General features: G+C 38.6%; 1 protein-coding gene across 1 annotated transcript in view; it reads left to right on the top strand.

Annotated features, from left to right (window-relative positions):
- The window catches only part of Ino80 (chromatin-remodeling ATPase INO80), a 252,596-nt gene extending 241,239 nt beyond the window's left edge, over positions 1–11,357 (top strand). The window contains exon 15 of the mRNA XM_073982434.1: positions 10,809–11,357. Coding sequence (XP_073838535.1) covers positions 10,809–11,155 — 347 coding nt within the window. The 3' untranslated portion in view covers positions 11,156–11,357. The remainder of the gene's footprint in view (positions 1–10,808) is intronic.
- Positions 11,358–16,658: the final 5,301 nt, after the last annotated feature.

The following is a 16,658-nucleotide window of genomic DNA, read 5'->3' on the forward strand; positions in this document are numbered from 1 at the left end:
AAAATACGTATGTATTTAGGGGGTTTTAAAAATTTTGGGCATTTGAACCGACAAACATTTTGATTAGGATTAAAGATCGAAAGGAGATACTAAAAGGAATGGATTGACATTGACCGTTATGGAAGTGGATCTCCACTCTTCGGGCTGTTTGCTCAAGAAGTATGGACTTGCCCCAAAAAAAAATTTTACCATCCGAAATTTTGTGTGGGAGGTACCGGATGGAGTGGACCAATATAGTCCATATTTGAACCTGATCTATATCTGGTAGATATATTAGGATGTGTAAAGTATAGACCAATTCGGCCACTCCCTTCAAGAGTTACCGTACGAACAATTTTTCCGAACATTTGTGGGGAAGGTTCCTAAAGGAGTGGACCGATATGGCTTATCTTCAAACTTAAACTATGTTTGGGTAAAATATTACTAAGGCCATACGTTGGACCGAATCGGCAGATTCGTTCGAGAGTTATCTTGCGCTCCAACCACCTCACACGGTGTCAGGGTTTTTGTTTGCAACTTTTGGGCTATTTTCTCAGGAAGTATGGACTTGCCCCTGATGAAACTTGTACCGTCGTATGGAGGGCAGTGAATACAAGTTGCTAAAACAAAAATCAAAGCGATTCAAGAGATGGCCCTAAACTGAACTTTTCCGAAATTTTGTGTGGGAGGTACCCGAAGGAGTGGACCAATTGAGACCATATTGGAACCTCATATTACTCTGGTAGAAAGTTTACGCTATACAAAGTATGGACCAAATCGGTCACTCCCTTAAAGAGTTATCGTGCGCACAAACTTTCCGAACATTTTCGAACTTTTGTGTGGGAGGTACCGGAAGGAGTGGACCGATGTAGCTCATCTTCGAACTTAAACTAAGTTTGGGCAAAATATTACGAAAGCCAAAATTTGAACCGAATCGGTTTATCCGTTCGAGAGTTATCGTGCGCTCCAGCCAGCAGGACAGACGGACGGACATGGCTAGATCGACTCCAAATTGTCTGAAACACATTTCGTCCAAACATACTTGGGGTCTAAAACCATTATTTCGATGAGGCACATTTTCATCGTATCAAAGTGTATATACCCTCCTTAGCCTAAAGGCTGAGGGTATAAAAATGGAAAAAAATGTTTCAAAATTTTTTTTCAACCTATTTTTTTTTAAATTTAAGTTTTTTTCCAAAATTGAAAAAGAAAATAATTCTTGGGTTTCATAAAACTCATATAACTCTTATAAAAACTCATATATTAAAAAAATTTCCATTTGTATGAAAAAGCTATAATTTATATGGGAAACGGTATGGAAAAAACACACACATTTTTTCCCATGTAATTTAAAAAAAAATTAAAAAACGGACGGAAGCGGCGAAAAATAAAATAGCTCACTTTTGAGTAAACTACGGTAATTTATTAAAACGACTTTTAAAGGCAACAATCCTACCTACCTAACAAAAAAACAATGAACACAATATCTCTTATAGTTTCTGAGAAGTAGCTGTTTCTTTCTCCAGAAATTTGCAAAAATTACGTATTTTCCAAAATTGGGACATATTTTTCGTCTTTAGGAGCACGCCACGCCCACACCTTCCAGTATTTTGATACACGACCACACCTTCCAGAATTTTCATCTAATTTGTTGCTTTTCTTAGTTTCAATATGATTACTGTCGAATCCCATATAGAAATTAACAATCGGTGACAACAAAATATGGGGGTTTTGGTCAGGAAAATCAATTTCTGAACCACTGTGCGGCGTGTCTTACGACACCACTTCTAGGGAAGTTTTTCATGGCTGAAATGCTCAGGAAATGTAAGCCAGCATTACGTTGAGGGGATTTGCCATTGCCGAAATTTTTGATGTTCTGGCCAGCGATTCAACCGCAGACCTTCTGAGTGCAAAACGGACGTGCTTACAACTGCAGCACGGTGGCTCCAACTGTATTTATTTAGCTGCCCAGTTAAGCCCACTCACCTGTCACCTGTTTCCTCAGTCAGTCCAGTTTGCAGAATTTTTGAATCTGGGTACAGACGAACCAGAACCAGATAGCTGAATATAATATACGAACGAACATATTTGCGTTGAACAACAACAACGAGAAAATGTCAGTTTTGGCGATTTATTGCTACCGGTACTAGATGGAGTTCAACTACTTCTTTTCTCCGAAGCTAAGTACCTGGGTACAATTCTGGACGGTCAACTGCGATGGAAAAGGAACGTTGAGAAGCGGAAGAGGATAGGTTTATCTTTATGGATAGTCGAGCGGCTCTTAAATCCATCAAATCCTTTAGCATAAAATCTGAGGCTGTCTTTGATTGTAAAATTGCAGTGGACAACCTATCTAATGCTTTCCGACTATTCGGCATTGTCACTTTATTCGATCAATTGGAACGTTCTTCGATAAAGGAGCCAAAAAATAATAGCACGATGGATTAAAATTCCCAAAACCATTTGACCCACTTTATCAATCAAAAGAAGAAAATCACTTATTAATTTGGGTAAACCACCAATTCGGGTAATGACAGGAGTCACCGTACACTGTAGTATAAGTGCGTTTACCAGCAAATGGAATTGACCGAAAGGTGTTTGAATGTTAATATACATATGGAGAAACGCGCGACTTATGATAGCTCACTATCTTTAACGGCGGTTTAAGGCAGTTTCCCAGATGACATCACGGGGAGGTCAGTGTCCACTTGAGATGGAAAATGGACCAAGATAAGATCTGGGCTGTAGATGTACAGAGTCCTCTATACATTTTTTCATGTCGTCTATAATAAATAGATGTATTTTTAAAATTGTCGTTTTTCTATAGAAGATGTTACAAACCCCTAGACGAACTAAGCACCCCCATTTTTGGTCATTTGCGTCTTAAACAAAAAAAAAAAAAAAAAAACAAAAAAACACTGAAATTCCCATAACTCAAAATTATAGCTGACACCTTGTCTCTCTGTTTCGTTTGACTTCCATCATAATTTGTAACTGGCTATATCGCTGGTCTTTTTTCCCGCTTCAACATGACGGACCACTTTTAAGGATTATACAAAATGTCGATAAAAATTACTTTTTAGCCACAACATAAAACATTTTTGTCAACTAACAACCAATTTTGCATTTGAATTGAGTTTTTCCTTTCCATACGATTCAAATAAAACTCGTTGTATTTCGAATGAATCGTTTCGTTGTTGCTGCTGAAGATTAACATTAATTGCATAAATCGGATTTAAATCGAATGAAAAGAAGAAAAACAGCGACATGGAAATAAACGACGACGACGACAACAGCAACAACAACTTTGTTTTTGCATTGTCGCGTCAACTATTTGTTGCACTGACCAAATGTTTTGTGTGAATATTTGATTTGGTTTGTGTCGGTCGGTGTCTACTATTTTAAATTACCATCAAATGATGGTAGATGGTTGTGGTCTGCCACCAATAACAACAACCGGCAGCTTCATCACTGAAATTGATGCCGTAGTTGTTGCACTTGTTGTATATTAAATGCACAGTAGATTTGTAGACTAAAAAAAGAAAAGAAGCTTTAGAAGTTTCCTTAAAAGAAATCCCTCCTCTGGCTACTTCCTCTACTTTTTCATTATCACCAAGTCTCTTATGACATGTGAACCAGAACTACTCTGGGTAGTAGTGGCAGCTGACGTACATACCTATATCAGTTGTGATACGAGAGCTGCTCCATAACTTTCTGGCCTAACAATGAAAACAAGAATATTTACCATCAAAAATAATTTTATTGTTTTGATAAGTTTTCTCCACCATTATTATCTTTTCATGCGCTCAAATCAATTGTTGAAGCACCTTTTTCACTCCGGCTTCTCCTCAGGCACCACCAAAACATGGTTTTTGAACGCTTCAACAACATCACTGGGTGGCAAGTCGGGCAAAAAGGCGCTGGTTTGTATCGATGGCTGAGGGCTTACATTGTCATGGTGCACAATGATTCGTCTTCTCTTGTTCGTTTTTGGAATTTCACCGGAGACTTCAGGCAAACAAATTTTAGTGTACCACTCAGAATTAAGCCTCCTACGTTCCTCAAGTCGTATAGTAGCCACATGGTCAGTTTAGTCAAAGAAACAGATTACCATTTGCTTCGAAGTGCCGTTCTGGAAGTATCTTCGACTTCTCATGGCATAAGGAGGAGTTCGACCAAGGACATTCTACTATGTGCTTACCTCCGCAGTGCATGTGGTGAACATAGTGGCCGTAGACTTATGTGGTAAGATCGATCAAATTGGAGTTCAACCTTTCACAAATGACATTAGAGACGGCACCTGTTGCCAAGGCCGTATAGACATCCGCATACGTAACATTCAAAATGCTGTCAGGAAAGAGTGCAGTACAGAAAATATAGACTTTAAAGATCCGGAGATGTCACCCACCTTGGGTAACTGTCTGTTTCACTCTAAGGGACTGTAACTTCTTGTTCCTCGATTTCACGTACGACTGACGTCGGCGCATATAATTGATTACCTAACGTTTCAATATTGGACGGAGTGTAGTCTGTTCAATGTCCTCTTTCGGGGTGGAGTGCTTGACAGTATGAAATGCTTTTGATAAGTTGAGCGCCACCAACACTGTCCTATCGCACGGCTTGTTCAGGTTGAGTTCTCTGCTAATATGTTGTGGAGATGGCCTGCAGCAATGTTGTAGTGCTGTGTTACGGAGGCCATGCTGATGATCAGCAACTGGATAGGTTTAGAACACTGCCGACCAAGAAGAGGGCACACAAAATTCTGAATATTGGCATCTTATGACAGTGTCTTAGTAAGCTTGTATGCACGCATGCTGCAAAACAAAAACAAATCAAAACATTTGCTCTCTTTTGTTTGCTTTTTCGTTGCCTTCGGGTCGTGTGTGTGTGAATTACCGAAAAACTTCGTAACTTCAACAATACCAAAGAACGGCATTGGTTTAGAACTTTCGTGAGATACTCAACTTTATCAGCACTACCTTGGAATGGTTAAGCGATGTAGTGATTGAGATCATATCTTCCTTCTTCCCAGGGTTCGAGAGTGACTCAACCGTTGCCTTACTTACTTACTTAGCTGGCCCATTACACAACATTTGTTCCATAGACCGAACTAAGAAAAGATCTCCAATTCTCTCTGTTTAGTGCTTCGCTTTCTGGAATACCGCGCCTTGTCATCTCTTCATCCACTTGTTTGCGCCATCTATTCTTTGGCCTGCCAATTCTGCGTGCACCGCCATGCGGTAATTCACAACTGATGTGAATTACTACCTCAAAATTATAGGAACCAACTTCAACAGTTGGTCCGAGCTCAGTGGACGCTTTACGCGTCGACACTTGACATCAACTTGGTCTTCTCGCCGTTTACCGCCAGACCCACTTTAGCAGATTCTCCTTCGACCTTCATAAATGTATCGGTTACTTCTATTACCTATCGTCCCATGATGTCTATTTCATCAGCATAAGCAAGTAACATGTGGTTTTGGTGTAGATTGTGCCACTTCTTTTGACGTTTGCCTCTCGTATAACCTTTTCTAGCAGGATGTTGAAAAGATCACACGAAAGGCTGTCTCCTTGCCTGAAACCTCTTTTGGTGCAAAACTCTTCGGAGAGGTTCTTTCCTGTTTTAACTGATATTCAAATTCAGACATGGCTTGGAATACCTTTGAACGTATCGGGCTGTAGAAGGCTGCTTTATAATCGAAAAAAAGTGGTAGGTGTCGATCTGCATCTCTTGGGTCTTCTCCAGGATTTGCCGCAGAGTAAATATCTGGTCGATGGTGTACTTGCCAGGTCTACAGCCGCATTGGTAAGGTCCAATTATTTCGTTGACCATGGGCTTTAGTCGTTCGCACAATATCTCTGTCACTATCTTGTAGACGATAGGGAGAAGACTTATGCCCCTATAGTTAGAGCATACAGTCTTATCTCCCTTCTTGTGGACGGGGCACAGGATACTCAGGTTCCAATCGTCGGGTACTCGTTCTTCCTGCCAGATGGTGCTAACTAGCTGATGAATACACCTTATCAGCGTGTCGCCTCCGGTTTTGAACAGCTCGGCTGGTAAGCCATCGGCCCCAGCTGCCTTATTATTCTTCAGCCGATTTATTGCTGTCTTTACCTCATCTTGGCTGGGCGGTATACATTCAATACCATCTTCTGGGATTGGGACTGTGGTATCTTCGTCGTCTTCGCTGCTATTGGATACCAACAGATTTGAAAAATGTTCTTTCCATATCCTGAGTACACTATCTGTATCAGTTACCAAATTACCTTGCTGGTCTCTACAGGAGGATGTGCCTGTACCAAAGCCATCAGTTTGATGCTTGACTCTTTGGTAGAATTTTCGGACTTCATTCTGGCTCCTGTACATCTCGATTTTTTCACACTCCCGCTTTTCCATCTCTCTCTTTTTCCTGCGGAAAAGACGTTTCTCCTCTCTCCTTTTCTCCCTGTATCTCTCTCGTGCGCTACGCGTTGCTACGGATTGTAAAGTAGCCTTATACGCCGCATTTTTCTCTTCTGTGGCAGCACGACACTCATCATACCATGGATTCCTTGGTGGAGGTCTCTGGTATCCAAGTATGGATTTTGCGGCTGTTTGCATGGAGTGGGCAATGCTTTTCCATTGCGCTGATATGTTATCGGGATGAGGAGTGCTTTTATTAAGCAATTGGGCTAGTTGAGTGGAATATGCTGTGGCTATCTGTTGTGATTGCAGCTTACCGATGTCTAACTTTCGTGTTGTGTCTGTTCGTACTTTGTTTGCTACGTTTAAGCGGGTGCGTACCTTTGCTGCAACAAGGTAGTGGTCCGAATCAATGTTTGCGCCTCGGAACGATCGTACATCCAACACGCTCGATGAATGTCTTCCATCTATCGCAACATGATCAATTTGATTTCTTGTTTTCTGATCTGGAGACAGCCAGGTGCCCTTATGAATATCGAGATGATTAAATCTGGTACTGCTAACTACCATGTTTTTTGCAGCTGCAAAGTCTATCAGCCTCATACCATTGTCAGATGTTTCACTGTGGAGACTGAATTTCCCGACTGTTGGGCCAAAGATATTCTCCTTTCCAATTTTGGCATTAAAATCGCCTAGAATGATTTTAATGTCATGGGCAGGGCAACGGTCATATGTTTCTTCTAAGCGCTCGTAAAATATATCTTTGGTCTGTTCGTCCTTTTCTTCAGTGGGAGCATGAGCGCAAATAAAGCTGATGTTGAAGAATTTAGCTTTTATTCGAATTGCAGCAAGTCTTTCATTCACTGGGGTGAAGCTGGATACCAGATGTTTTAGCCTTCGACTAACTACGAATCCACAACCAAACTCATGCTTTACGTCATGGCAGCTATAATACAGTGCGTCACCTTTAGGTGTTGTTGTGACGCCTTTCCCAATCCATCGTATTTCCTGTATGGCAGTAATATCGGTCTTGTACTTTTCAAGTACGTCTGCCAATGCGAAGACTGCACCTTCTCTATAAAGAGTGCGAACATTCCAGGTGCAGATTCGCAGATCATGGTCCTTAAAACGTTTGCGGGGTTCGTCAACTTTAGAGGGGTTTGTTTTTCTTTTCTTTCGTTTTTTCATAGTAGGCTGTTTTTTTCTAGGGGAGGGTTACTAACCCGACACCCAAACCCAAGTTTTTAACGTTAACGGTGAACGCGCGGCACATGTTAGCTCACTACCTTTAACGGGTGTTAAAGGCAGTTCCCCAGGTGACACCACGGGGAGGTCAGTGTCCACTTGAGATGAAAGAGGGACCAAGATAAATCCTGGGCTTTGCCATGTTAAAACCGGTCAGGACCGTTGCTTGGTATCTTCCATCCCCTACGTCACCCTTAATGTTTCACTCCTTGGTAAAATTTTCAGACTTAATTCTGTCTCCTGTACATATCGATTTGTTCACACTCCCGCTTTTCCATCTCTCTCTTTTTCCTGCAGAAAAGACGTTTCTCCTCTCTCCTTCTCTCCCGATACCTCTCTCGTGCGCTACGCGTTGCTACTGATTGTAAAGTAGCCCTATATGCCGCATTTTTCTCTTCGGTAGCAACACGACACTCCTGGTCATACCATTGATTCCTTGGTGGAGGTCTCTGGTATCCAAGTACTGATTTTGCGGCTGTTTGCATGGCGTGGGCAATGTTTTGGCATTGTCCTGATATGTATTTGGGCCAGTTGAGTGGAATATGCTGTGGCTATCTGTTGTGATTGCAGCTTACCGATGTCCAACTTCCGTGTTGTGTCTGTTCGCACTTTGTTTGCTACGTTTAATCTGGTACGTACCTTTGCTGCAACAAGGTAGTAGTCCGAGTCTACGTTTGCACCTCGAAACGACCGTACATCGATGCATGTCTTCCATCTATCACAACGTGATCAATTTGATTTCTTGTTCTTTGATCTGGCGACAGCCAGGTGCCCTTATGAATATCGAGATGCTTAAATCTGGTATTGCTAACCACCATGTTTTTTGCAGCTGCAAAGTCTATCAGTCCCATACCATTGTCAGATGTTTCGCTGTGGAGACTGAATTTCCCGACTGTTGGGCCAAAGATATCCTCCTTTCCAATTTTGGCTAACTAACCCCGCGGTCAAACCCAAGTTTTTAACGTTCTTATGGGTGAACGCGTTCTTATCCGGCTCCAATGTTGCAACTCATCAGATGATATAGCCATTTGCTCCGCTGGTGCTGGTGTCTCAGAACGTCCTTTCTGTTACTCGAACATCAGAAAGGTTGGGCAGATCTCTGAAGTGGTGATTAGTGAACTCTCTGAAACTCGACCAATTAGTTTTCCCATGATTTATGCAATACAATGGTCTGGATACAATTATGGGGATGGTCTGACCCAAGAGAAACGACGTTTTGCCACGATAGTTATTTCTGGCGAACTGTGACACTCTCCGCTAATTCTGCGTCCTCATTAACCGTGAAAAACGTAGACCTATCAATCTGCTAAGCCAGCACTATACACATCTGGTCGTTTCCGAGGGCCGAATGCAACAACAGATGACCATTGAAGTCTCTAGAATCATTAGTCTATGACCTTCTAAAGTCGGGCTAATATTGGGCCTATAACTTTCTTATATATGGTCTTCGTATGTATGTATGACTAGAAAGTCTTCGTATAGACGACCTTAAGGGTTTCGTATAGAAGACCAGAGTATCTTCGTATAGAAGACCATTTGGTCTTCGTATAGAAGACTAGAAAGACGTCGTATAGAAGACCACAAGGTCTTCGTATACGACCCATTGAGTCCATTATTTCCGCGGCCGTACCTCGAAGTCCACTGCAAAAATAATGCATTTCCGAGAATTGTATTAACTGGTGTGTTTGTGGTTGCTGTTGGGGGAACTATGGGGACTGACTCACTGGAGGCTGTGTTTTCGCAGCATGCAACAACAATCCCCCGTTAATGGTAATTTTGTAGTCATTTTTGTACATTTTACTTGCAAAAGTTCAAATTTTGTCCGTTGGCCCCCCGAAATGATGACGAGATGCATTTCTGGCTACATCCCTGCTTAGTACTACCCTTTTTGTGTAGGATCGTCCTTCCTCAACTTACGTTTGAGGAACTGAACTGTAACATATCATTTGTAAGATAGTTTCCTCACTTATATGAAAGGCAGCTGTCCGTGACAAAACTTTTACATTTAAATTAGCCGAATTACAACAGTTTGAAGGCCACCATCAGTAAGGGAATTTCAAGGCGATTCGAGAAATGTCCAAAAACTGTACCTTTGTTAAACGACCCTCGAAACTGCACTGAAGCTAAAATTTTGAAATTTTGTGTGAAAAAAACCCAACGGAATGGACTGTTATATGTCCTATCTTTTCGGCTTTGATATAAGCTTAGCAAATCGGTTGACTCGTTCGAGAATTATCGTGCGTACAATCCAGAAAGACGTATAAGTGTATATAAATACACATACAGGGCAATCATTAGTAAAATTATTTTCTGTGCGGAAAATTCCGAGGGAATTATTCATCGCCGATCCCCAACGGCGAGTTCACTTGTTATGAAGTTTTTTACGGCTGAAACACTCGTTAAACAGGGTTTGTGTTACCTTAGACTCGAATTTAGACATTCAATGTGAATGTTCTGAATTTGACTATTTTGAAATTAATATTAAAAGAATTTCTGTTCTAATACCACAGTCTTCGACATTTGAATGGATTTTCCAACATTAATGATGTATCTTCATTAATGTGATTGGCATTTTTTGTAAAAAAGCAAATTTTATAAATCGCTTATCCATGATGTCAAATAAATGTACAAATTTAAGAACTTGCATACATACTTACATACATTTGCACATATTCACGTATGTATTATTTAGATGTAAGGTGCCCTTTTCAAATAACACTTTGAAATTACGATTGTTGCTAATTAGCGTAAAAACCCATTATGGCTAATTTTACATATGTTCTGCATTACCATAATGCGTGTTTAATGGAACCAGATGTGTTTTTTTTGCTCTTTGTCCAGACCACACAACAGCAAAAAAAAAACAGAATGTCTACTAACAAACGTGATATGTTTGCAAATGGAAGCATTTGATAGTAGATTTAACACCAAACGTATTACTCACTTCACTTGCCAATGTCACAGCCGCACATAATACAGAGGGTCATCATGACAACGGATAACCAACTAATTACATTAATTACTTACCAACACTCTGGTATTTGTTGATACAAATGTTTTTTTTTTTACTTTTTTGCAACCAAATATTTTGTTTACTTGTTGTCTAGGACGCACAACACACACCCACACTCACATATTTGCTTACTAATGAATTGTGTCTGTGTCTTTTTCATTTCAGATGGAACTGCAGCAGCAGCAGCGGAACAAAATGTCACCAATACCGGTGAAGGTTTATTCACACCTACAGCTGTACCCACACCGGTGAAACGTGGTCCTGGTCGACCACGCATTAAGACAGGTGGTCCCGTTAATCAGGGTTCACGTGGAGCACCACGTACACGAAAACCCATCGGACCATTGGTGGTGCCGCTGGGCAGCAGCCCTGCTGCCACACCCATCAATCGAAGTCCTGCAATGAGTCCCGCACCTTCACCTGCCCATTCAGAAAAGGCTGGCAGCACTACTTCATCGGCAGGTAGTGGTAACCCAACGTATTATCAACCAAGTGGCGAAAATGCAGATTAAAAATACTTTTTTGTATTTTGTTTAAATTTTAAGGTTAAGACAAATATTTGGTTTAAGCAAAATCTTTTTTTAGTTTAAATTGATCATTTCCGATTATAAAGCTAATTATGATGTTAAATAAGCAAGAAAATATATGAAGATTTTATTAAGTTGCACTACTTTGTATAAAATTGGAATAAAAATAAATACAAAAAATGCAAAACTGTTTTTAAACTGAAACTCATCCATCTGTTGTTACCTCTCCTGCTGTTATGTGAGGAACAATTCTTCCAAAGGTTTGCCAATTTGAGTAGACAGTGAATATGGGTACAATAATATAGGTAAAAGCCGGTAAAAAATCTATGGAACTATTATCGATTATTTTGTAAAAATTCAATATCGATAGATAGTTTTGTCTATTGATATTATCGATTCAACCTAAAATCTATTTACATTAATAGAAATTAGGGTTTTGTGGATATGAGAAATTAAGTCCGTAGTCAAAAGTAAATTGTATTGGGAATATCGATAGTTTGCCAGCTCTAATGGGTACCAAACAGGGTGCATTTATATAAGGTAGATGCATAAATTACAACAACTAACAAATTTACAAAATCAACATTGCTGTTATTGAAAATTAAAGCTTTGTTCCCGTACTTTTTAATAGCAAAACTTGTAAAAAGAAAAAGAGAGAAAAATTGTTCTCACAAAAAAGTTTTTTCAAAAAGTTCAGGAACGCAAAAATGGAGAAAACGTCAAAAAAGCTGGAAAAAATGTCAAAGTCGACGTACCAGCCAATCAGACGCCGGCAACCATGTTACTATTTTTTGCACGCTCAAATTTGTCGATTAAAAAGTTTTTAAAGAGAGCGTCATTCAGCACCATTTTTGTTCAAAGAGAAGTGAACATTTTACAACCTTTTGGTGTACGGGAACGGGTTTTCGGGTAAAATGTGTAAAAGTCGTAAAAATTGTAAAAAACTTTTTAGTTCTGGAACAAAGCTTAAATGTCGAACAGACCCTAAACTGCACTTAGACACAAATGTTGAAGTTTTGTGGGGCAGGTACCCTAAAGGGAGGAGCAATATGGGTCATTTTAGAAGCTAAACTAAATTTGGACAAAATATTCGGAGATCCAAAGTTTGGATCAAATTGGTTGCCCGTTCAAGAGATATCGTACATGCCATTTTAGTGACATTTTCTAAATATTAGGCGAAAGTACCGGGTGTTGTTTACCTGAACTGCCATCTTCGAATACGATACTAAGTTTGGACAAAATATGACGAAGGTCAAATTTGGACCACATCGGTTGATCAGTTCGAAAGTTATCATGCTCTCCAGCCACTACATATGGTTTCATAGGGGTTTTTTACACATTTCGGGCTGTTTTCTCAAGAAGAATGGACTTGCCCCTGCTAAAATTTTGCCGTCGTTATTGAGGTCACTCCCATCAACAGTTATCGTGCGCACAATTTTTCCGAAGAATTTTGAACTTTAAAGGGGAAGATGCCTGAAGCAGTTGTTGTTGTAGCAGCATATAATGCTGGGTTGGCAGCCGCTGGCCGAAACACTTTTGGTTTCGGGTCATATCGGAAGCAGTAGTCCGATATGGTTTATTTTCGAATTTAAACTAAATTTGGACAAAATGTTACGAAGGCCAAATTTTGGACCGAATCGGCAAATCCGTTCAAGAGTTATCTTGCACTCAAACCACTGCATACGGTGTCATAGGATTTTTTGCACCTTTTAGTCTATTTTCTCAGGAAGTATGGACTTTCCCCTGATAAAACTTGTACCGTCGTATGGGAGGCGGGTCCTAAACTGAACTGTTGTGGGAGGTACCCAAAGGAGTAAACCGATTGAGTCCATATTGGAACCTCATCTAAGTCTGGTAGAAATTTCACGATGTGCAAAGTATGGACGAAATCAGTTGCTCCCTTCAAGAGATATCGTTCGCACAAATTTTCCGAACATTTTCGAACTTTTGTGGGGGAGTGGACCGATCTTCGAATTTAAATTAAGTTTAGGCAAAATGTTACGATAACCAAAATTTGGTTCCAATTAGTTGATCCGTTCGAGAGTTATCGTGCGCACCAGCCAGACGGACGGACATTGCTAAATCGACCCCAAATTGTCTTTAAAATGAAGTGTTTTAGGAGGAATCCCATAATGTCGACCATTAAAATGTATTTTCGTGGAAGCTGTGTTGGCATCACTGTAGAAAAATGGGTAAATATAGGTTGAAGCCAACAAGGTTTTTTATGTTCCTTTTCGATTTATGGCTTAACCTTACATTTCATAGACGTATGTCCAAAGAAAGACGCAAAGAATACTCCATGGACAACATGATACTAGTGTATGATTTTTCGATATATCCACTGCATCAACCTAAAATTGATGCTCACATTTTGAAGCCGGAATTTCGGGGTTTTTTGATTTTTTTTTAATAATCCGGACGCGCAACAAGCTAATATTCAAAACTCGTAATAGGATTATAGAACTCGTGATTTTACATCGTTTAATGTATGTATATCTCATGAGTGTGCTCCATACAGCATCCTAGCAATTGGAGTCTAAAGACCAAAATTTGATGCGTGAATTTTCTTAAAAAACCTATTATTTGCGTGTAAAATGTTCAAGTGTCATTGAATTTCCTTTGAACCCTGCGTGAATTTAGTTTTTTTACGCAACGGATCTAATGATCCCTTCCGCGATCGAATCCATCCACTAAAACCGCGGATATAGATACATACCTTGAAAAAAGGAAAATCAGCAAAATATATTTTGACAAAATCGCGTACTAAACCCCGATTTTCTTTAAAATTTGTTATACGCGATTTTACTATTTGCGAAAACGCGTGTCATAAATTACAAAGACACGCGAGTAATATGGGTATTTTACTCAAAATAGAATGTGGAGGCACATCCGCGGTTCTTGAAGAATCTATTTGAAATTGGTGTATATTGACGTATTTTTGATGGGTGCTACTAAAACCGGATGCGCATCAAAATCGTATGCACATTGCGCGATTTTTACCCACTTTAAGGTTTTTTGCATTGTGTGATGCAACTGACGGCACACTTTGGCCGCTGAGTGAAACATCGAAATATGCATAAATATTGAAAGAGATTGATTCGCTGTATCCAAAAACAGATGCGCATCAACTGATTTTAACTAATAATAGGCTTTTTAATTTCCACGTTTTTTGAATGATTGTAATTTCAATATTACTCTTAATTTCCTATCATTATAAGTTATCACAGTAAGCAAATAAGCTTTCACGATGGTAAACCATATTTCTTGATGAAGTTTTAGTAGTACACATTAATTATTGTATAGGATTTTAGCGAAATAGTTGGAGAACTCCTAAATATTTTTTTTCTAATTTTTCGAATCACACCAAAAAATATATTTGCAACAATAAGTTTTTCTCTTTTGTTGTTGCTATAATATGCAATTTATTTAATTTGGTATCATATTTTTCTACGCATTGTCTAGATTCCGCATATATTTTTTAATTTATTTTTTGAGGGTTTGTACGGACTATGGGACAGGATAATATGGATTTACTTTAATTTTTTTTATTATTTGTTGATTTTCCGCGAAATTAATAAATTTAATAACTATTTAAACATCTACGAACAGATATGGAATGTTGTTAACTATTTATGCATACATTTTCTCATAACAACAAATAAGATATTTTTAAATATTTTTTTCTTTATATGAGAATAGAAACCGCTATAACTTTTGCGCGCATCGTCCAATTTTGTGAAAGCGAACAGATTTGAAACCAGATTTTTTTCCTTAACATCTATGCCAAAAATTGTAGATGTGCTCGCAAAAATTTTTTTTAAATTTTTTCAAATGGAATTGCAATGGAATTTTGGCTTTTACCATATACCCTCGTTAGCATAAATGCTGAGGGTATAAAAATCGAATATTTTAAAGTGTTTTGCTATTTTTGCCTATAAGAACCGTTCCAAGACAATTCGTATGTTCCAGAAAGTTGTTTACTGACATATTAGCTACATTATTATGGTTGAGTGTTTTCTTAAATTTTGAACGGTTTAGTATCTGTAGAATAGAACCAGAGAATACAGGATCAAAATCCCATTTGCTTTGCTATTTTGACCTTTAAGAATCGTCTATACATAGTTCACATGATCTAGAAAGATTTTTTTTTTTTTTTTTTGTGATCTGAGGTACATTTTTGTACTTGCTAATTTGCTTCAAATTTGATCGGTTTGATAGCTGTAGACCAAAACCCGAGAAAAATTTTTAAAAGAAATTTGACCTTGGCGATTTTGACCTTGTAAATGATGTTTGATGTGTTCACAATTTTTGTTCTTTATGACAAGAACTGCAACTTAGCTTCTGAGATAAATTCAAATTTCCTAACGGTTTGGAAGATATAGTCCTGACTAAATGACCCTTTTTACATCAAAGCCTCAAACCTTTGGAGGCCTATAACCACCAAAGTTGACGAGATAAGAAAAACGACGAGACACGTGTCCTCTCTTTTTTGGTATTCTATCACGCTGTCGTGTCAAAATATGGTTCATAATTTTCGTGTTGCACCGTGTATATATGTATATCCAATATTATTAGCATGACAGAATATTCTTAATTCAGCCACTAATAATGTTAATATATAGTAATTTAATTGTCGAAATTGTAACGGCTTAATTTGCTCTAAGGTATCGCATGTGACAAGAATACAAAAATAGTTTTATATGTGTTGCCTACTTTAGGGCGCTAAGTAATTTGTTAAATTAGATTTGTTAAATTAGATGAATATCGACACCTCCAAATAATAGTATGCTAAGTCTAAAAAGTGAGTTTTGCAGGAGAAGCTCTAAAGTGTGGATTTTTTTTTTTGAACTTCAGTACCATGCTAAGTCTATATGTGTTTATAACTTCTGTTCGGATTGACCGATCATTACCAAAATTTGACAGAATTTAAGTTAAAGGACGTTCGACACCGCCAAAAAATAGTTTGCTAATTCTGAACAGTGAGTTTTGCAGGACAAGCTCTAAAAGTTTGGAGATTTTTTTGACCTTCAGTACTATGCTAAGTAAATATTTGTTTATAACTTCTGTCCGGATTGTCCGATTATTACCAAAATTTGACAGAATTTAAGTTAAAGGACGTTAAATATAAAATGTAAAGAACTTGAAAACATGCTAAGTCGACTTAGCATACTATTGTTTGGAGGCGTCGATATGACCCTCAAAATAAAAAAGAGCATTGTAAAATAGCAAACATTTTCAATAAAGTATGAGATCTATAAAATCAAATATAAGGAATATCTACATAACTTACGTCATTATGCTCCAATATCTTCCTTTAACCACCATAATCCATAAAATACCCATGCGTGTCCACAAATATTAGAATTTATAAATGTCTAAATGATAATTTTCCTTGAACCGTTACTAACTTTAGATGATGATTCGAAGGGGGTACATTTTAAATGGGTAATTTTTGTAGAAATTTGCCGGTTGTGTGTTGTATGCAAAT

This window comes from Musca autumnalis, unplaced genomic scaffold (genome assembly GCF_047663935.1).
Source record: "Musca autumnalis isolate F117 unplaced genomic scaffold, ASM4766393v1 scaffold_1, whole genome shotgun sequence".
In the NCBI taxonomy this organism is placed as follows: Eukaryota; Metazoa; Arthropoda; class Insecta; order Diptera; family Muscidae; genus Musca; species Musca autumnalis.